At 48.2% G+C, this 22,625-nt stretch overlaps 1 protein-coding gene and 1 long non-coding RNA gene across 4 annotated transcripts in view; one reads left to right on the top strand and one right to left on the bottom strand.

Moving 5' to 3' along the window:
- The window catches only part of GAB2 (GRB2 associated binding protein 2), a 93,299-nt gene extending 72,462 nt beyond the window's left edge, over nt 1–20,837 (top strand). Inside the window, exons 3-10 of one of the 3 annotated variants that reach the window (XM_048294378.1) lie at nt 3,411–3,651; nt 6,317–6,903; nt 7,983–8,077; nt 8,814–9,096; nt 10,079–10,169; nt 11,474–11,576; nt 12,424–12,549; nt 14,136–20,837. In XM_048294378.1, the coding sequence (XP_048150335.1) occupies nt 3,411–3,651; nt 6,317–6,903; nt 7,983–8,077; nt 8,814–9,096; nt 10,079–10,169; nt 11,474–11,576; nt 12,424–12,549; nt 14,136–14,279 (1,670 nt within the window). In that variant the 3' untranslated portion in view covers nt 14,280–20,837. Of the gene's footprint in view, nt 1–3,410; nt 3,652–6,292; nt 6,904–7,982; nt 8,078–8,813; nt 9,097–10,078; nt 10,170–11,473; nt 11,577–12,423; nt 12,550–14,135 lie in introns of all 3 variants that reach the window. The other 2 variants (XM_048294377.1, XM_048294376.1) reach the window with 2 other exon arrangements.
- LOC125321474 lies at nt 1,992–14,136 on the bottom strand. Its single transcript, XR_007201551.1, has 2 exons — nt 13,097–14,136; nt 1,992–2,238 (listed from the first exon to the last, which is right to left on the bottom strand). It is a non-coding gene; the product is annotated as an uncharacterized LOC125321474 (long non-coding RNA).
- Nucleotides 20,838–22,625: the final 1,788 nt, after the last annotated feature.

The following is a 22,625-nucleotide window of genomic DNA, read 5'->3' as shown; positions in this document are numbered from 1 at the left end:
GATATATGCATGTAAATCACGCTGCTGACATTGGATTTTAGCTTGTGGGCATCCAACACCGCCTTTTCCAGACCGTGAGAGTCCAATTCCCCAAACTCGGAGGAGAACTGGCCAGGAAATGTGGGGTTAAGATGACACTTCCCACATGGCCCCACTACATAACTTCAACTCTGTCCCTCCTGGGAATGGCAGTAGGAACTGCACAGAATCTTATCCCTCCTTGGCTGTACTCGATACATTCCCTCAACATAAACTCAAGATACCAACATCAAGCCAAAGGATTAGAGGATTATGTCTGCTCTGTTAAAGGAAGGAGGGCCCTGGGTTTGTCTGTGGCCCCAAGGTGAATGGTCATGAGGGACTGAGAATCATAATTCTTTTTGTCTTGTGGAGAGATTGAGTTGAGTATCTTTGGTCATGATGTGGGTGGGACAGATGCCTGGAGACATCCAGATGGGATCTCATGGAGATTGTTCACTAAGAGCCCTGCATGGATGTGGGAAAGGAGTGTTTGTCCTCACTGTCTGAGAGCTGGGTGCTGCAGCATGGCAAGTTGAAATGGCTTTGGGATCTCCGGCTCATATTCATCCTCTATGCCTTGCCCTCATGGGGCCCTGTCTCTGTTTCAAGTTGATGTGGTGTCCTGATTTTTCCCTTAGCGTGTACTAGTCTTCAAATACTATTTTCCTGCCTTGATTTCCTTTCTTGCCTCCTTTTCTGCCCTCCAGCAGGACCTTCTGTCAGCGTGTGACCTGGACACATGAGCTGTCCTTTATTCTAGTGCCAAAAACCCCCACAACATAAAAAATCCAGACCAATCTTGGCAGTCTCCTTCCACAGGATTTATCTTCCCAGCCCTCACAATACCCTCCCAGCCCTGCAAAGCAATCCATCTCTCACCTACTATTACCGAGTTCATCTCACAGACCTAATGGAGTACGTGAGTCCTGAATTGGCTCCCACTAATGCTCTCGGTGGCCGGATCGCTGGGGGAAGCGAGCTGGGAATTCATTTTGAAAATCAATGAGGATGCCAATAGACCGGCTTTCCCCAGGGAAGTGACATGCTTTTACCAGGCATTGCCTCCTGCCCCCCTTCCTCCCCCATTTTCATTTATGTGGTTGGAGTAACCGTGGAGTAATTCATCCTGATTTCAATGAGTGCATCTTTTGCGCTGCATTCCCCAAATCAGACTGATTTTTGGGGAAAGATTAAGGTCTCTTGGCAGTGCAGGATTCACAGGGCTCCCTGAAATGTTATAAAGTTGCTGTGCCCTGGGGTGTTGCTCGGGTCTGTCTCCTCTGTGCAGCCCCATCTCTCCCCTCTGGTTGTGTTAGCACAAATAAAGCAGTGTTATTTCTAACTCCTGGGTGTATTTTGCCCTGCCATAACATTTTGATGCAATGGCAAGTGCAGAGCCTGCAGGGATAGTGTGAGAGGACAGCTCAGGGCTATTGGAGGGACACCAATGCAGTGCAGTTCATAGTTGTCCCCAGAGGTGACCTTCATGCTGGGATGGGGAGCACAACACCAACCTGTCATCCTCACCATCCCCAGAGAGTCTTGGCCAAAGCACAGTGCCATGGGCAATTCTTGCTGGTGATTCCGGAGGTAGCAAGATGGGGTTCCTGAGAGGCATTTTGGGTGCAGCCCCCCTGTATTTGATGGCAGTGTGGGTTTGGGATCTCTCATCCTGGTTGATCTCAAACCACTTGATTTGGAATTTTCATAGCTCTCAAGACTCCTTTTCCAGTGGGGATCATTCTGCATTGCTATGGGATAAATATTTAATAAGAATGAGGGTCAAGACACTGTTTTGCCCGAGGACACCGAGACAGCCATTTACTCCCATGAAGAGCCCCAAGGGATCTTTAATGCCCATGCAAAAAAGACAGGAATCAGAGTTTTAAGCTGTCATCCCCCACCATTACTGTCAATGTTAAATATCGATCCTTTCTGTGTTTAGCACAAACCAAACAACAGAGTCAAGCCAGGCTCTTTGGCTTTTATTAATGTGCTTTTTCTGCACTGGGTGAAGTTTGCAGAAACACCAGGGAAAAAATGTAGCAGCAGTGAATGAGCAGCAGACAGATTGATTTTGTATCTTGACGTGATTCAGAAGTTGGTGAAAAATCACCCTGTGTGGAGCTTCTCCCTGTCCAAACCACGACAGCGGCTTTGTAGAGAACTCATTTCTCTGTAGCATAAGGGAGTCAGGCGCAAAATTTCTGGTAGGATCTGGAATTTGAGGGAAGGAATAGAAAAAAAGAGGTTGGTAATCTATAAAAACTCCTTCATCCTTATGTTGGAGCATGGGTGCCTGAAGTCAAATTTGAAGTGCTAGTGAACATCGTCTCTGGGAAACCTGAGAGCAATCCCAAAATTATTGGTGGCTAGAAGATGCATGGATTTCCCCTTTTTGTTAGGGTTTGGGGTTTTTTGTGTTTTGTATCAGCACCAAATAAATGTAAATCACACTTATTATATAAAGTGTGACTTCAGTGGACCGCGGTGAGTGGTTTTCACATGTCGGGAGTGCATGGATGGTTTTCCACATCGTCTTCTGCAACCAGAGATGGATCAGCTTTCCCGAAATATTCTGCTGCTTGTGGGTTTTCTGGGTGTTTTGGTTTTGTTTCAGCTTTTTTGTTTGGGTTTTTTTTTAATGGGGATTTACAGCTTGGCTGTAAAAATTCATCTGTGGTTCAAATTCATGAAGCACACTTATGAGAGGGCTGGAGTAGCTGGGTGATTATTCCTGGCCTCTGGGATATTCTCCATTGAAATTAATATTTTAAAGTCTGTTTTTCCTTGAGCAGGGGGAGTGGGCACTAGGAGTCACGCCTTGGGTCTCCATCCCATTTTATTCACAGAAAACAGCAGCAGCTCTCTTGAGGTCACAAAATCAATACAGAATTTAGAAACATGAGAATATTTTTCATCTCTGCTGTCATGATGTCCATTCAGATTCCCACCCTGTTCCTCAGTTAACCCAACTGTAAAGGGATAGCAATGATGCCCTTACACAGAGGGATGGAGGTGACTGAAATCACATCTCACTGCGGTGTGAAAGTTCCTCTCTTTTAAATCAAGTTTTAACAACCCGCTGAGCTCCCCATGAAATAGGCTGACATCCTGCAGACATCCCAGCAAGCCACTAAGCATGTGATAAAATATTATAAAATGATGAAATATGATTTATGATAGAATATGATAAACACTTATTTCCATACATGGTACCTATAGTTGCACGTGCTCTGAGTAGAGAAGGTGAGAGCATCACCTGGAGTCATGAGCAAACCCCACCGACCTCCATAAACGCCAGAGCATTTACGTAGGGAAAACCCAGGGAACACGGGATGTGGGGTAGCTACATCTGACACTCACAGGTGTGTTTCTTCCCTGCACAGACACCCTGAGGAGCATTGCCTCCATGAACCATGCCCCACGCTCCTCCCCGGCAGAGCTCAGCAGTGCCAGCCACCACCTGCTGCGAGAGCGCAAGTCCTCAGCGCCGTCCCACTCCAGCCAGCCCACCCTGTTCACCTTCGACTCATCTGCCAGCCACCTCCAGAGCACCCTGTCTGCCAGTGCCCCCCAGGACTACCTTTTCCTCCACCAGTGTATGAGCAGAAAGTCAGAAAATGCAAGGTATTGTATCCCACACACTTGGGGACAGCTGAGGGAGGGCTGGGTGTGAGTGGCTCAACCCACCTCCATCCTTGGAGGTCTGCAAGACCCATCTGGAGAAAATCCTGAGTTGTGGTCTCATCTCATCGTGGTTGGGAGGAGAAGGTCAGAGTGGTGACCTCACAAGCTCCCAGCTCTCCTGGCTTTCTGGGTCGTGTTAAAAACTAGCTGAATGGCCAGACCCAGAGGATGATGGTCAGTGGCACAAAGTCTGGTTGGAGGCCAGTCACTAGCAGTACCCCAGGGGTCAATACTGGGTCCACTTCAAAGGGACATGAAGTTGCTGAAGGGACTGGAGCATCTCTCTTAAATGGGAAGGCTGAGAGAGCTGAAACTCTTCCGCTGGCACATGAGAAGGCTCAGGGGGATCTCCCCTGCAGGGAGGGTTCAAAGGGGATGGAGCCAGTCAGTGATGCCCAGTGCCAGGGACCAGAGGACATGGGCACAAACTTAAACACAGGAGAGCCCATCTGAGCATCAGGAAACACTTTTTCACTGTGAGTGTCAGTGAACACTAGCACAGGTTGCCCAGAGAAGTTTAGGAGTCTCCATCCTTGAAGATGTTCAGAAGCTGTCTGGGCACAGTCCTGAGCAACCAGCTCAGGTTGCCCTGCTTGAGCAGGGTTTTAGACCAGATGACTTCTACAGGTCCCTTCCAACCTCAACCACTTTGTGATCCTGCAGGCAGGGCCCTAATTCCTGCCTTTAACCAGAAAAAGGACAAAGGGATGGGCAGGGTTTGCACCACTCTGCTGTTCACCCCCTTCCAGAGCTCACTGGGCTTTGTGGCGGCTGGTGGTACACGGTGTGGGATTTCTGAGCCAGCCACAGCTCCCCGCCTCCAGACCCAGCCAGTTGCCTTAAATAGCGAGGAGTTTTTTTGACGTGAAGAGTTTTGGCTCGCAGGAGCGGGCGAGGAGGGAGGGAGGGAGGGAGGGAGAGACAGTCGGAACCCAGCTGGCGTGGAGTGAGAGCAGAACGCAGGCTGCAGCCTCCACTGGGCTTTCCTGCTGCAGCTGACTTTCCCTACTTGGAAAACAACAACAGAAAAAGGCTCAGAAAAATTAACTTCAGATGAAGTTAATGGAACAGTGTTTAAAAAAAAACGGCCCTCTCACACTCCAGCTGTGAGGATACCTAAAAGACACCCTCCAAGACCCCAAACCGGGCTCAGATCTGGAGGAGAAGAGAGCAAGCACCAATGCTTTGGTGAGCAGAAACAAACTGGCCAGTGGTAGCTTCTGCAACTGGGCCAGAAATAATCATCTGATCAATGCCCAGTGCATGGGGCCAGGCTGCAGGACTGCTGGGAATCCCTCCCCTTTCTGCTCTGGAGCTCTTACTTTACTCATCCATAAAATGAGAGTAATAGTAGCTAATTGGCAGGCAATGCGTAATAATTAACCCTTGAGATGTTTTAAGTCCTCGACTGAAAATACCCTGACAGAATCCAAACCACTTCTGGGTGGACTGAACTCCAAAGGTGGCAGGGATTCATTTGTCTTATCACAGCATCACTTGTTTTTTTCCCCTAAATAAGCCCTATTTCTGAGCGCCATCTCGTGCTGGCTCCATGAAACAGAGTCCCTGTTGTCCCTGCAGAGCATCAGCCACACCGGAGCAGTGTGAACCAGCATCTCCCAGCTTTTCCCATAGAACTCGCACTTTCCCAGTGATTTGCCACGACTGGAAACTCCCCCATAACCATTTCACTTTTTCTCACCACAATGATTGCTACAGGACAGAACTTTCTTCTATGGGCGGATGTTTATATGGGGCTGGCTGAGCCCTTTCTGACTGGGAGAGTGTGGTCCCCAAAAGCCTGACCCGTGTAGGGGATAAAGCAGGGATAAAACAGGAGATGAAGTACCTTGAAGGGAATCAGCAGAGGAGCAGTGGCTAACCAGCAGTTGTTAGAGGCCCAAGATTTCTGTGCTCGGCCCCTGTCGTGGCGAGTGTCCCCAGCCATGACCGCATATAAATCAAGGAATCATTAGCAAGGCATGGATGTAGTGATTACACTGCCCTGCTCACCCTGGAGGACTCAAGGGCTTTTACAAATCTGAAATTAGCCCTGAGGTTCATTCCTCCTTCCCATGCACGTCAGGGCTGCAAACTCCAAATCCCAGCTGGGGACTTCTATTACCTCCCCAGTGCTTGTCCTGCAAGAGGGCAGGGTGGTGACATGGCTGGAGACTTTGAAATAATCCCCATCAGGAACTTTTCCAGGCCCTCTCAAACACATTTGCAAGGCAGAGGTGAGATGAAGTCTCCCTCCTGTGGCAATGCTGACAGATTGGCACTTTGCAGCTGTGCCTTGGGGCATTGTCAACTGGTGTGAAAACTGCCCTTTTGGAGCAATCGATGTCTGGACAAAAGGGAATTCTTGCCTATGGCCCCATCATGGAGCTGAGTGCATGTAACCTCTCACCTGTGACAGAGGCATTTTGAAGGTTTTTCAGGATTAAGTGGCTTTGTGGGCATGTTTGGAGGGATCTGAGGTGTTCTCATTGCTCTGGGGTTAGGCAGTGTGGGTCAGTAAGGTGACAAACGGGGAGCAGAGCTCTCTGCACCCCACAACCAGCTCTCTCCCCCATTTCAGGCCCTTTCTCCCCTCCCTCTGCAGGAGTGCCAGCTTCTCCCAGGCCACAAGGTCTGCCTTCTTCATGCGGAGCGACACGGCGGTGCAGAAGCTCTCGCAGGGCAACGGGCACTGCATGAACGGCGTTGGTGGGCAGCTGCACGGCTTTTACAGCCTGCCAAAACCCAGCCGGCACAACTCGGAGTTCAGGGACAGTGCCTACGACCTCCCACGCTCCTTTGGTTCCTACACCCACCCCAAGTCGAGCCTCACCAGCTCCGAAACTGATAATGAGGAGGTCTACACCTACAAGACTCCCAACAACACCCTATGCAAGGAGTTTGGGGAGCTCTCCACGGACTCCTATGACATCCCTGCCACCCCACTCTCCATCTACCAGATCCCCAGGACATTTACACTGGACAAGAACCACAATGCTCTGGCTGTGGCCGCCAGCGACTCACCCGCTGCACCACCCCCACGGCCCCCAAAACCTGGGCAGACAGAGCCACGGTGGGGCAGCCCACCCCAGCGGCCCCAGCCTGGTGAAAATTTAGGTCTCATCCCCATGGCAGCCACCATTCCCCGGAGAAACACGCTGCCAGCAGTGGAGAACAGCAGACTGCACCGAGGTGAATTTCAGGGTGGGGAGCTGGGGGTGGCTTTGTGCTATCCAGCAGCCTTGGGCAGTTCAGTCCCACTGGGTTGTGGTAGGGCTGGGGTGCTGGTGGTATCAGCCAGGGGGTTGAACACAGAGAAGCTCTCCCCTGCCAGGATCTGGCCCTGTATTTTGTATTCAGCAGGTGTGGAGAGACACCGGCAGAGTTCTGCCCACCAGAGCTGCTCAGCTGGCTCTTGGCTGTGTTGTACCTTGAACCAAAACCCTACACCTGCTTGCTTATGCAGCCCTTCACCAGATTTTGGTGATTTCAGCCATTTTTAGCTTGCCTTTACTTCAATTCGTAACCAGGTTTATCAGAATGTACTTCACCCTGGAGCTGTCTTGGTTTTCCTCACCAAGGTGGGTGAGCAAAACCTTGGTTCTGCACACCACCTTGGTTTTACACATCTCCAAAACCCAACCCATCCCCAGTGCAGCAGAGCCACCACTGCCATTAGCCATGGGTTGGCTGTAGGTGAACATGCCCTTTCCAAACCTGGTGCCTAGGATGAGATAGTTGCAAAATAACTTAGAAAAGGTGGCTGGAGAGAAAATACTCTGTAAATTATACACACAGCTCTCTGAAATGCTTCTTCCATCTCCTCCTACCTAAATGCCCACACTTAGGCTGAGATCAGACCTATGCCCAGCAGTAGATAGACTAGGCTACGATCTTAGCACCCATCCTTCCCTTACTGGAGGCTGCCAGCTTTTACATTTTCAGAGCAAGCTCTAACAGAGCTCCCCCTTAACCCAGTTTTGTCACCATGATCTGCCTTATCTGACACCTTTACCCCTGGGATTTTGCAGCACTTTGACAGAACAAAGTTAAGGCTGCACGGCACGTGCAGTTGTGCTGATGCATCAGAGAGATGCTAATTGGGAAGGAGCATAGCAGAGAGCCTGTGACAAGCTAAAGACCATGTCTTCTCATCAGCATCTCAATCAGCAAGAACAGATACTGCCCTCCCAGTGCCTGGATTTTGTTTTCAGGGAGCCCTTTTTATTAGCAGTTGTGGTGGGACACGTGCATTTGTGGTTGTGTTGCAGCTTCTTCTTGCGAGACGTACGAGTACCCCCAGCACGGGGGCAGCAGTGCTGTGCAGTCAGTCGAGTCCATGAACGATGGCTACAACTCCTACCTGGTGAGTTGGCCTTGGTGTGGGCCACCACACTACAGGCACCACTTGCACCTTACAGATTCAGAGAGAGGTTGGTTCCAGGCTGGACCTCACAGCCCAGTCCTGCTGAGCTAAGTCAAGAAGGGGCCTATTAATGGTTTCAGTTAAAACCATGGTGGCCTGCAGAGAACAGATGGAGTGACAGAGCCACCTAACCCATAACCACGTGCAGAGCTTTGCTTCCACACAGTGTATTTGCCTGCAGCTTTGGCCCAAAAAAAACCTGCCCAGGAGTTTGACTTCTTCCTGAAAGCCTGGGATGCTGCTGAGCTAAATTTTGACACGCTGCCAGAACAGCCTCTTTTGTGCACTTTCTAAGATTTCCTGAGCTGGAAATCACATTAAAGCATTTCATTTCATATTACATTTTAGTCATGGGCAGAGCCCAGGGAAGAAAGACTTTCCAGGTTAAGCATGCTTCTTCAGCTCACTCTGATCATGAGAAGATGCTCAGGTCTGAGTGATGAAGACCTTTCTGAAAACTCAGGATGTTGCAATGTCTTGGAAACAAAGGAGGTAGACCCTCTCACTGCAAACTGATGGCCAAGGAGGGGACAGATCATCCCTTCTCTCTGTGCTTAGATTTTAGAGTGAGTCTCCCCTCAGATGTTGTTTGGCTATGACGAGATGAAGGGTTTGCAGTGGGATGAGGTTGAGCAGTGCCTGATGTTCACAACGCATCCTCCCACTTGTCCCCCAGCAGGCCAAGGCGGCCGTGGCCCGCTCCCACAGTACTGACTCCGAGGACAACTACGTCCCCATGAACCCTGGTTCCTCGCCCCTAATCCACGCTGAGAAAGCCAACGACAATGCCCAAAATCTCTACATCCCCATGAGCCCTGGGCCTCATCACTTTGACCTGGTGGGGTTGTCCTCAGCCACCCTTCCTGTGCATAAAGGAGGAGCCGTGGCTCAGTGCCACAGACGGCTGAGTGAAATCCAGCCCCCACCAGTCAACCGCAACCTCAAACCCGACCGGAAAGGTAAGAATGGTTGGTTTTGCACTAATCTTTCCAGGAATCCTTCTAGTCTCTTAACACTTCAGACTACATCTGTAAGTTGTGTCCAGTCCTAGGTGGGATGCGCTTTGCTACGTCCAGTACAGTAAGACCTTCAGATGTCCCCCATCCCCCTTCCTGTTTCAGGAGCTCTATAATGCACATGTAGCCTTCAGGGTGCTTGAACAGCCCATCTCAAAACCCTTCCAGGCCTTTACAGGAGATGCATGTCACAGGCAGGATTTCACCCCCTTGGCCTGCATCCCTCCCTGTGCTCCACCCCAAAATCTCAATGTTGTATTCTGATGACACAAATTTTTCCTACTGTTTTCTACTGGCTGGATCCAGGCAGGTCTTCCTTTGGGGCTTTGCTGATATCCTCCAAATCTCTCCCCAGTCCATTGTCTGACAGGTGGCCAAGGAGATCTTGAGGAGGAGGGCTCCATCTTAAAGGTGTCAACACCTAACCCCATGAACACTGTTCAAAGGCTGGGGTTGGAGCGTAGCACTCTTCCATCTAATGAACCATCCAGGATGAGAAGAGCTTTCACGTTACCTTGCAGATATCCTTTCCCATTCCCTATGGGAAAGCACTCCAGACGGCGGCAGCTCAGGCCTTGCAGAGCCTGGTCTTGTTCCCACCTAGTGTGGTATGACAGATCTCTAAGGAATGGTTTTGGGATTTGGGCATTTTTAGCACATCTCCATTCCCTTGGAGGCACATTCCCCTTTTGGGACCACCCATCCAGCTTGGGGCTGTGGGGCAGAGGGGGAAATTCACTGTTTTCTCCCAGTTCTGGCGTAAATGATTTTGGTTCGGTGTATTTGTCATCAGTAGGGAGGGTTGGGGGGCTGATTAGTAGAATGGGAAGTAACCAACCATAGGTTGGAGACACTCTCATGCCAGTCATAGAGGCTGGATTATAGGAACATGCTGCCTCTGAATAAAGTCTTTTCCCTTCCCCAGCAAAGCCATCACCACTGGACCTGAGGAACAACACTGTCATCGATGAGCTTCCCTTCAAATCGCCAGTCACAAAATCCTGGTCCAGGCCAACGTGAGTAATGGCTGGGGGATGAATTCTTGCTTTGCTCCAACAGTAGCTCTCTGGTCTCATTCTCACTGGCGTCCACATGTAGCCATGCTGTCAGCTCTGCCATGGATTAAATATTCCCCACATCACAGCTGGTGGCAGGAGGATAAATTCATTTAGGTTGGGATTTCGCATGAAAGCCCAGCATGTGGCTAACAAGCTAATTAAGATCCCTTGAAGACATTTCCTGTTTCTGGGATCTGACAACTCCTGGAGAGCTGTGGCTCTGACCTGGGACCTGTGGTCCACCATGATTCATGGTGCATCTGAGCCAGACCAACTCAGCCACACTGTGTGGGGGGCATGATTTCACATCCAAGCTATCCCCCCCAAAACCCCACTGTAGTCTCAATGCACAGGGTGACTCTCAGGGTCTGAGCAAGCCGTGTTTTGATTGCCTTGAAAGCAAAGCCTAGCCTGAAGGAAGTCTGCGAAATTAAACCAAAGCACTTCAGAGCTATGTCTGCCAGCCAAAAATAACAGGATTCGCACAGTTCCAGCTCTGCTACTAATTCATGGTCTGTTGTCCACTAAAAGGCAGAAGCAAAGCTTGGCTGCTATGACTCCTCTAATAAATTGGATTGTGTGGAGACTGACTGCAGGGCATGAGCGCTGTGTGCTGAAATCACTGCGCTGGGAAGCAGCGAGCCGGGTTTGATTGACAAGAGGTCCGACCCTGGAGAAGCTAATGGATTTTTCCCCTATCAGCTAATCATATGACCCTGCTTTACTGAAAGGCAACGAATAGCTTTTTAAGACACGCGATTTAATGCCAGAAGCTTATCTCATTATTTTGTTCAGTATAATTAGATTTGGCCAATTGAAAGCAAGACAATTCCTCAGAGGATTTGTTTTCCAGCAAAAAATTTGGATTTTTTCAAACAAATCCTGTAGCTGTGGTGAGGCTGGAGGTGAGAGGCTTCACCAAGGCTGCCCTTGCATCCTCCACAATTAAATGTTTCCTGTGAGATGAAAGAGTTCATAGAATCTGATTTGTGTAGATGAGAGCAGGAGAGTTACAGGTACATGGCAAGCAAGGTGTTACTAAAAGATTCTAGAAAGAAAAAACTGAGGAGACCAAACCCAGTGATTTCCAACCCATGGAAAGGACAGGTTGGAGAACCTCAATGCCACCAGCTCTTCTTCCTGCCCAGATTGGAGCATGGTGATGGTTGCAGGCATCAGGAGCTGCCCTCTCCCATCCCGTCTTGGCAAAGGACAAGCTGGACCTGCAGCCATCAGTAACACATCCCCCTTTGTTCTTGCAGGCAGACCTTCAACGCCGGCTCTCTGCAGTACTGTCGCCCTGTCTCCTCCCAGAGCATCACCAGCACTGACTCGGGAGACAGTGAGGAGAACTATGTGGCGATGGTAAGGGCCCCACAGCTCAGATAGATGGTCCTGGCAGGACAGATACTCTCCCCAGCTCTGCAGACACATTCCTAGCTCATGACATGGAAGTGCTTAGATAGCACTGTGTGGAGTACATCCTTATGTGCATCCCTACATGCACAAAACAGGGTGTTTCCTTCTGAAAACGTGTCTCATTGGAGTTTTAAATGTGTATGAGACCAGAAACATGTATCGCCTACTTTGCCAGGAATTAAGAGGGGATAAAAATTTATGCAGACTGTCAGGGTGTATTTTCCTAATTAAAGTTGATTTTTTTTCAGACTTTTTTCCCCTAATAGCTGCTGACATCATGTTTCTGTGGGAGCAGGGGATATCAGAGCAGCAGCAGGGAGCGGCACTGCTTACAGGGAGGGGATTTTGTCTCTTTTGGTGAAGCTACTGACTTGAAGCATATTTTTGAGGCTGTGTAACTAATGGGGTAGAGGAAATCTGTGCTCTGTTTAGCATGGTTGTGATTAGTGAAGATCCCAGAGCTGGCCTGGCCTCACTGAGGTGTGGTCCCTGGGACATGCTAAAGCCCACGTCTGTTGTTAGGCATGTGAATAAAATCAGCACAAAGGCGGCAGAGCTGCTCTGATACATGAAATCAAGAGCATGAGCTTGAAATACTTGTTAGTACAATATACCACATTTATAGTATCCCAGCAGTTCTGCACATCCTTGTCCCAGAGGCAGGTGAGCCAATACCCAGGCTCTTCTAAAGGTGCCTCCAATGTTTCATTTCTGGATTTGTGTTAATTTCCTTTTTTCTCTCTTCCTTCCCATTTTAATCCTTATTATCTCTCCTGTCTCTTCCCTGCATTAGCAAAACCCCATTTCTGCTTCTCCTGTTCCTAGTGGTACCAACAGCCCAGCGCCTAAAAAGAGTTCGGGGAGTGTGGATTACCTGGCCCTGGACTTCCAGCCAAGCTCACCAGGGCCACACAGGAAGGTACAGGGGATTTTATAAACTTCTGATTGAAAATGATGCATTTTTAAGGGGTTTATGCACATTGGCAACAGCATGGTCCAAAGCCCCAGACTATGGTCCCATGAGTCTCTGATGCTCAGAGGGCTGGAGCACCTCTGCTATGGAGACGAGCTGAGACAGGTGGGATTGTTCAGCCTGGAGAAGAGAAGGTTCCAAGGAGACCTTAGAGCACCTTCTAGTGCCTAAAGGGGCTACTAGAGAGCTGGAGAGGGACATTTTACACAGGCATGGAGTGACACTACAAGGGGTAGTGGCTTCAAACTGACAGAGGGCAGGTTTAGATTGGATATTAGGAAGAAATTTACTATGAGGGGAGTGAGGCACTTGAATAGACTGCGCAAAGAAGCTTTGGCTGCCACATCCTTGCAAGTCTTCAAGGCCAGGGTGGATGGGTCTTAGAGCAACCTGTGGAAGTGGAAGGTGTCCCTGCCCATGCCATGGTTGAAATGAGACAATCTTTAAGGTCCCTTCCAACCCAAACCATTCTATGACCCGCTGCTCTACTTACTCTAGCTCAGACTCAGTCTCTCTTGCATGTCTGCAGCTTTGCTGGAAGTGTCACCAGAAGCATGGATGTGCAGGGTTTGGGGATGCTGATGAGACCACAAATTCAGCTGGGGACTATATACTGAAAAGCTGTCAGGAGGTATCCCAAGAAGTATCAGAATTGGCTTTTTCCTCCTTCAGGTCAACAACAGGTCCTCCAAAACCAGACTTGGATTTTGCACCTGAAAGGTGAAGGACAAGGGTTGTATAAACCTTTGTGGCAAACACTTGTGAGTTGGCCTCACTTTCTCAAACACCGCCTTGTTTCCTAGGCAAAGCATCCCACTGGTTAGGTCCTTTAATTATTTAACAGTTATCCCTTGATGGTTTCTTTCTGCCCAGAAATATTTCTGCAAGTATCACCCATTTAAAGTATATCCCGTTCTTGAAAAGTGCTTTTAGATCATTAAAAAGCATTATCTGGCTCCAATTACAAGCAGATGGAGGTCCTCTGAAATGCTTGTAGAAGCAGAAAAAACTCCAGGACTCCAGAAGCTATGGTAAAAAGTATCTCCTTGTTCCTCAACACATCTCCTGGGTGACTCTGCAAATATATCTATTGTTTTGGGGATGAAAATGAGCTAGTGTCATAGGTGGGTGGAGTCAGCACAGCTAGAAGGGATGGAGCTGGGATTTTTATTTGTATCTCCAAGAGTTCTGGAGTTCTTTACAGGAAAATGAGCAAGATGCAAGGCTGAACTCACAATATCACAATTAGAGAGCACAATTACAACCAAACATCTGTGTCCCAAAGTTTGTGAGAAGGTAGAGACCCACATGCTCTTTCTATGCTCTCAGCAAGAGGCAGAGCAGATTGAAATCCTTCATCCAAGTCTCTTTGGGAGGCTAGAAGGGAGGGTGTTGAGCTGTGGAGTCTGCAAGAAAGCGGGAATGGTGCTGGTGGACTTGTGGCAGCCGCGGTGCTGCTGCAGAAAGGAGCGAGAGGGAAGAGCAGGGAGCTGATGAGTGACCAGACGGTGCGCTGTTTCTCCTCCCCACAGCCCTCCACCTCGTCAGTCGCCTCAGATGAGAAGGTTGATTACGTGCAAGTGGACAAGGAGAAGACGCAGGCGCTGCAGAGCACCATGCAGGAGTGGACTGATGTGCGGCAGTCCTCGGAGCCTGCCAAGAGCACGAAGCAGTAGTGCCTGGGGCAGGCAGCGAAACAGGCAAATGTCCTGTTGGTTTTCCCCAGCTGCAGCCCCACTGGGCTGCCAGATCCACTTGGGCTGGATTTCTAAGACTTGTCTGTGGAGGGGAGGGGGTGTCATTGTTTTTTTTCTCTTAAAACAAAACTTAATTTCAGGGGAAGACTTGGCAGATACTGTTTGCCAGTGATAAAGACCAACTATGTTCGGTGGCTAGGTTTGTGCTTTAGCTGCTGGATGCACTTATCCAGGAACTTTGACTTAGCAATACCAGGTTTCACCCTACACATCCTTTGCTTACAGCTATTAAAGCCACCTTGTACGTGCTAACACTGCATCATCTCTCCCCCTCTTCTTCCATACTGTACCCCAAACCACGCCACACAGGTTTGCAGCATCTCCCATAGGATATCATTCCCCAGCTCTGATTCTCAACTCCTTATGGTTGTCCTCTCCTCCCAGTCCCAAAACTGAGCAAGGACCATTCCTTTTGAAATCACTTTTGTTGTCCCGTCTCTTGTAAATAATATACTCAAAACCTCTGAGGGCTGTTCTCCTCCTGGCTGGACAGCCCCCGTGGTTTTGGTTGGGGTTGTTACCCTTCCGGAGCTTGACAAGCATCCACACCATCCTGAGCTGAGTGAGGAGCCCAGGACTTGCCCCATTGTACACACACATAAATGCCAGCACATGCTCACATGAGTTTATTGGGGTGTCTTCTGTTTATATTCCCATCTCAAAGTCAGTGGGCAGGAGAGATGGGCTTTGGAAGGGGCTGGAGGGATTGGCTTTGGAAGGTAGAATATAAGCACTGACCCGCTGCCTATCTGAAACCAATTCCTGTGAATCTGACCCTAAAAACCAAAATTTGCCTTTTATGGCACCAAAAGAAGCCCATAGAGTGAGAGTCCTACATCGTGGCCATCGTGAGAAGCTCCGTGGTTGAGTATGAGGCGGGCAGGGAGGCTCTGGAGACTCTGTGTATGTGGACTGGCATAAGGATGAGTGACAAGAAGGGAGTGGAAGGCTGCTGCGAGGACTGGGGGAAGGCAGGTGCTGTACTGCAGAGGTTGGTCTTGGGTGAGGAAGTCTGGTGGAATGTCTCTTGGAAGAAAGAAGAAGAGTAATTGAAATGTTGGTTGATGGTGAGGTCATAGGCTTGGGAAGAGGCTGGTCAGGAGAGTCAGGGCAAGGAGTTTCAGTATGAGCTTTAATGTAGCATTGTGGTTGGTTTGTGGAGGGTGCAAAAGGATGCTGAACTGTTTTCCCCTCATCTTCAGCAATGTCTCTTCAACACAGAAGTGGGGCTTGCTGACATTAATGACCCTAGGCTCTAATTATGGGTGGGAGTCTGCTGTTGTCCCTTGCCAGCATCCTTAACACATCCAGGCCTTGGGATCACTTCCCAGACAGCTGCTGAGTACAGAGAGAAGGACGAGAGAGTTTAATGCAGAGATAATAATTCATGATCTCATGAAAACAGGAAGAACTAATGATTGCCATGGAGCAGCCTGATTGCCAGACAGCAAGCGCTGACACGAATAAACAGGCTGACCACAAACCAAGAGCCAAATGAAGGAGACATTAGAAAGATTAGGTAATAATATTTATTAAAGAGCTGGAGCTATTCTTTCTGCAAGCTGAACCCCTCCCAATGCCATGGGCTCTGTGTTCCACCAACACCACCAAGTTGTATTGATTATTAATGCTTAAGCACTAACACATTTGTTTAATCTTGGTCTGAGTTTGGAAAGGGCCAGATGTGACCCACATGGGGATGGGATACCAGTCTCTTAAGGGCTGTGTGCTGCTGTGTGCTGGTAAAATAATCTTGGACTTCCAACACCATTTTGTATTTTCTTCTCGCATGCCATGAAAGGGAAGGATGTTAATGGAAAAGCTCTCGCAACCCTGTTAAGACATTGAAGTGTTGGACTTTTACAGAACCAGTGAAGAAAATAGCCTAATGTTTATGCTAAAAATAGTAATTACTAGAAGGGGAAAAAAACCCAAAGCCCCAGAGGGGAAGATTTAGCACAGTCAGATTCTTTCCGAAGGTCAGGGGGTGTGTTACAGCCTGCCAGGGCCATTGCCCCCTGCTGGGGGCTTGCACACTTGCCTGGTGAGATGACGAAATGAAGACAAGAATGCAGTACTTCATGCTTCTATTGCCCCTTTCATCTCTTCATCTCAGGGGAGACTAAACATTGGGCCTGATCCAGAGCCCACTGAAGTGTGCATTCACCCAGCTGGGAGAGAGCTCCCCATCCCCACAAAAAAGAATGTCACTCAACTGGGAAGCTGATTTTTTCCTATTTCTTCTTAAGCTGTTAGCTTTAGTGGCTTGAGAAAGAACACAGTGGGTTTGAATGCAATTTGCTGAGTGGGTGCCCTGTGCTTCTGCACTGGGACTAGGTGCATCCAGTGCCCACTCCCACAGTTAACCCAAGGTGTTAATTAAGACTGGAAAAGCCTTTTGTGGTACTGGAGAAACTAGTCCTTTTTTTTCACTTTTCACAAATGTCTTTGTTCATGGGGCAAGCATGGGCATGGGATAGCTCTTTTCCCAGGCTCAGACACTGTGTTTCGATAATTTGCTCTCATGAGCATCCCCAGTAACTGGTCCATTGCAATTAGCAAACCAAGGACCAAAGCAGCCCAAAAGTAGCTACTTACCAACTGCTGGTTGCTGCTCCCTCTCTGCTTTGCAGTGGAGTCTGTGTTTTCACCGAAACAGATACATTCCTCTATCTTTTCCCCTGCAAAGCACCAAGCAAACAACACCACCAAACTAAGGAGAAGCTCACAGACTCTGTGCCATATAGACATGACTGTATCAACCCCTCCTGAAAGCATTAAGTAATCAATGGCTTCAGTGGAAAGAGTCACCCATGACGACTGCCAAGCTGATTACAGCAGTCCCTGGTGATTAATGTTTGTGCAGTATTTAGTCTTAAACCATACTGAAAAGCAGCTGCTTTAATTACACAGACTGCCAAGAACTTTGTCCTGAAGGCATTGAGTTTATCACATCCACTTTATACTTGAATTCTCAAGTATGACAGACTCCTTTGTTAGAAATAGTTATTTAAGGAAACTGAGAACATTGCAAATTATTCATTTTAATTGCAATTAAACTGGCTTGAGCCTTCACATCAGAGCCTGCTCTACAGCTCTATGGTTTGATTTAGAAAAGGGATGTGCTTGCACGTGTGTGTGCGCATGGAGAAGGGTTGTCTGTGGGACAAGCATCATGACCTCAATATTTAGTTTTATGAAGCACCAGGTCCATGGCTCAAAGCTTTCCCCAAGCTTGAAAATGACTAAGCAGCTGGTTTTAAAGGCAAAAGTCTCCAAAAGTGTGTATCCCTTGCTGTGAGTGTGCAAGTGCTGCTCACCGTTCCTCTGTCTGGTGAGATGTGTGAGCTGCCTTGGAGCTGACTTGCTCTGAACTGGCATTTGAGTGTTCAATGGGAAATACATTTCCAGCTCTAAATGGGTGCCAGGCTTAGGCTTAGTCTCAAGTTGGCAAAAGAAAATAATGTGTGAGCGCAGACTGTGCCAGGGCAAAGCTGAGGGTCTGGCAGACAGGGCCAAATGCAGAATTGGAACCAAAAGGTAGGGAAGGCTTGGCTTGTCTGGGGGCTAACTGGGATGGATTTGAACTCTGGGCCACCAGCCACTGGCAAGGGTGAGATAGGACCCATGAGGTTGGGACAAGAGAAGGCAGGGGAGTTTGCCAGTAAGGTTTGGGTCTTGGTCCTCACCATGTGCTCCTTTGGCCTGAGTCTCGATATGCAGAGATTTGTGGGTTGTGGAATGCTCAGTAAAGTCATGCACTGGTGGGAGGGGAGTTTCCACCACTCTTGGGCATTTCACCTTCAAGGGGGTCATCCTGCCTGACAGTGTGAGGCCTGTGGTCTGGCATTGGGGGATCCTTGGTCCATTCACTGAGCTCTGAGCTGGGCAGGAGAAACCCTACAAGAAATGTGTGGGGACGAGGACGTGCTGGAAGACACTTTGCTGAGGGGCTCCTGTGAGCTGTTCATGGGACAGCAGTGCCATGGTTTCACAGGGTTGTCCCGTGAGGTTCATCCTTGGAGCTTTTCAAGACCAGTCTAGGTCAACCCCATAGCTGACCCTGCTTGGAGCATCTCTTCCACACTGAGACCCTGTGCTGCCGGGGTTGAGTGGAGACTCCTCCATGTGAGGGAAGGGGCCCAAGGGGTTGCTTAGAGCCCTGTAACATCCAAAACAGGGACAGGGCCACTTCTCTGGCCATGAAGCCAAGTGGCAAGGCACAAAGCTCAACCCCTAAGTTCATACTCCCCAGTGAGAGGACCTAATCCATACTGGGCCATCCCTTGCACCTGAGAGAGGGCTGGCTGGCCCAGCACAAGTCATCCAGGACACGGACACACAGTTATAGCAACTGGGAGACAGCTTGAACCTGTAAATTTGTTAGGCTAGATCCAGAGCTCTCAGCAGCCCCATGCCACCTGCACACCCTGGCATACCAGGAAGAGTTGGCTTGTTTTGGCTATCCAATGATCATGGCTCCTTAGGGGGGCAGGGTACAGCCATGTCCAGGTCTTACAGAAGATGTTAAAATAGTTCCCAGATCCTGTCTGATCTTTCTGGCCTAGGAGGCAAGTAAAAGGATGGTTTTCTCAAGTCATGCTTGCATTGTGTTAGTGTTTTCCCACCTGGTGATGTTAAAGTTCCGTTCCATGTAAAAGCTGACACCCACACTGTGTGTCCCATTGGAGGGATGCTGTCTAGATGAGAGGGAGGCAGTGGGGCTGTGATTATGGAGAAGTCCTAGCTGTAACAGGAGGCGGAAGAGCAAAGCCTAACCCTGGCACCAGCCAGAGAACACACAAGGCCATCAAAGAGCCATCAAGAAAATCAGTCCAGCATCAAATCACAAGGGCCAATAAGCCAATGTAGGGGCCTCTGATGAGTCTGAGTGCCTCTCTTTGCCCAACCTTCCCACGTGTACACAATGATCTTGCAGCTGTTAATGAGGCTCTTGCAGGTCGAGGCGTGCACCTTTTGATCATGATTCCTCCTTGGCCTGGAACAGTTCATCCCTCCATCAGCCTGTCCTTAATGTCTCATCATTGTAGCCACAATTTCATCTCTTTGTTCACAACTCCTAGTGTTGTACTGTTGATCAGGCTGCTGATTTAGGGTTTACTCTGGGGAAGAGTTGATATGTAGCAAGGTGTCACAATACAGCTGTCCCCTGCCAGCCCACGGCCAGCTGGCCCTGGCACGTGGTGTTCAAGTTTTAACACCAGCCAGTAACATCTGAAACAGAAGCTGGGCCACATGGCTCCATCTCTTTAGCTAAAAAAGCTTCTCAACAGACTTGCTCCCAATCAGCAGGCTCTCCATTTTTGATATAGCCCATTGCTAGCATATAATGGGTTCATTTCTAGGCCAGTGGGTTCACTATATGGGAGAGGTTTGCCCCAAGACCAGGAGATAAGAAACCATCATTTTTATTGTCAGTCTCTGGGTGACACCACACTGTATCTTCATGTGGGATGAGAGGGTTCACGTGAACTCTGCATCCTGCTTTTTCTCCGGCTTGTAAAATGAAGGTTTTTAGTACTTATTTCCCCACCTCACAGATGTGTCATGAGGTGTAATTAATTGCCATCTAATAGTGCAAAGAGCTGTTTTGAGTCTGCAGGCAATGGCTGGGCAGCATGTGGTGCTTACCCTGTTGTCACGCCCAGCATCATACATGGCACTGCACATCTCGCTCGGCAAAACTCATTAAAAACCCCTTCGTCCTTAATTACCAAGGTGGAAAAAAACTTGGCAGGATTTTCTCCTTAATGAGGGGGGTGGGGGAAATGCCATTTGCACAGTTTTCAGCGTTCTGCTGCCACATCGACCCTGAAAATACCACGTTTTTTTTGAGAGCAGTTTGGACATGGTGGTTGAACCACGTTGCAGAGAGGGGAAGGGAGCAGGACCCTGGCTCCACGGGGAGCCTGTCGATGAATCCTGTAGGGTTAGGACCAAACCTTTAGAGTAGTTATGTCCCACTCAACCCAGCCCTTGGCAAAGTCAACATGTCCCCACTGACTTTGGGCATCATTGTGTGGGATCAGACCCAGATTAGGGTAGTTTTCTCCATTTGTTTCTTAACCTGCTGCGAGGAGGGGTCAGAGCCCCGGCTGTGAAGCTGTTGCACCAGCAGCCGATGCGCAGGGATGTTTTGTGTGTTTCAAAGCCTATGACTGTTCTTAAAGAGGAGTATTTTTAATTTTTTGATTTCCATTTGTAGAAGGAAGGACAAGAGTAATCTGTGGCAAACTGTACAGTATGTGTCTTCTTGTGGTGTCACTGTTTGAATGGTTATTAAGTTTTCAAATCACTGTGGACAGCTAATCACTTAAGTTATTAATTTATTCTTTGGGGGGTTGTTGTTTGGTTTTTTTTAAAGTAATTTGAAACAATTATTTATCCTGTAAATCGGTCTTGAGTGAAGCCTAGATAATACTTTTTTTGCTGTTAATAAACATGGTACATACCTGATGTGAAGGTGATCTCATTTTTAAGTACTGTATATGCAACAGAAAAGCAACAGGAAAATAAAACAATGATAATAAAAAGACATCTCTCCCTGGTGATTCCCAGCATGGATGCAGAGCAAGGGAAAAAGGGGGAAATTAATGAGCAGATCAAGTTTGATTATGTAGCACCTTTAAAGCTTTCAGAGCATCTTCTCAGCATGTTACCAAGTGTCTCCTACAGCTTCAAATGTCCTGTATGGGTAACAAGGGCCTTTAGGATGTAGCTAGGCTTTTTCCTGATACCAGAACCCAAGCCACGTATTTTTCAATGCTAAATTGAACTTCATACCCTGTATCTGTGCTCTGCTGCGTGCAGGGTGAGGACAAATGCTGCCTTCCTCACCCATCAGCAGCTCAGCACCTGTGAGCCTTAGCTCAGGACACCAAATCACCCAGAGAACCTCAGCACAAGGACAAATCTTTTTCTCCAGAGTTGAAGTTCAACCCTCCCTTTAAGACTTTTTTTTTTTAAACAAAAAAAACACAACTGGGAAAATACACCTCCCTAGGCACAGGTCCTGTTTTAGACAAGAGTAGCATCATCTCACATCTGCAGCACACATGGAAACCCAAACCAAGAGCTGAGGACTCCCCTATGGGCTCTCCTTGACCCGAGGCATGTGTGACAGACAAAATGAGCCATACTTTCACATATAATATAGCATATACTTTATCAATATGCCATATGCAAAGATCACTGGCATTACTAACACTAGTATTAATATAGTATATACTACAATTGGTGTAGCACAGATAGCAGTACACCAAACTCATACTATACTAGACTTCTGTAAGGCCTTTAATATGGTCCCTTATGACATTCTTAACCTCTGAATTGGAGAGATACTGGTTTGATGGAGGGATGGACCATTAGATGGATAAGGAATTGGCTGTATGGCCACACTGGAAGAGCTACAGTCAACAACTCAATGTCCAAACCAGCAATGAGTAGTGTTCCTCAAAGATCTGTATTGGGACCAATACTATTTAATATCTTCATCAAGGACTTAGTAGGATTGTCTGAGTCCAAAAGGGAAGTCCAATCCTAATAATTACAGGAAATTAACAGGGACTAAATCAGTCAACCTCATTACACCACTGACACTCTCCAGATTGCCATCCATGCTGAGAACTGCATGCTGCTTGCCTCTGCTCATCTCAGAAAATCTTGGGGAAAAAAACAAGGCCTGTTCAGGAAAGAGCTTAGCTATGATACAGCCTCTCAATTTTCCATGTTGGTTTGATTATCTGCCTTCATTATTTAGATTAGGATCTCATCAAGTATAAGATAGTCTCCTACAAAAGCACCTTACAGCAAATGGCACAGAAAATGCCTTCAGGTGATACTCCAGAATAAAGAAAGGAGCTAGCATGACAGCAACAGGAAAACTTTTGGCAACCTCTTTGAATGGGAAATAAATAGAAGTCTATTAATAAAACCAGGAAACACTGTACTTTCTGTGACACTTCAGCTTTGGGTCCTCATTTATTTCCTCATAGCACTTGACTTAAAAACAACAAACACACTCCACTGCTCATCTACAAGGCTCCACTATTAATATTGTGATCTTCTTCTGGAGGACACACAGCTCTGCGCTGGGATTCCCATTCCACCTCTGCCTGATCCCCTCTTCCAAGCCACCACTCTGCAGGACTGTCCCACATCCTTGAGACTGGATGCATCAGCTTCCCCATCTCTTTTTTGATCCATCAGCCCAATATCTATGAGTCCTGCAATAAGACACTAAGT

This window comes from Corvus hawaiiensis, chromosome 2 (assembly GCF_020740725.1).
Source record: "Corvus hawaiiensis isolate bCorHaw1 chromosome 2, bCorHaw1.pri.cur, whole genome shotgun sequence".
Taxonomy (NCBI): domain Eukaryota; kingdom Metazoa; phylum Chordata; class Aves; order Passeriformes; family Corvidae; genus Corvus; species Corvus hawaiiensis.
This window is presented reverse-complemented; position numbering and strand designations above follow the sequence as displayed.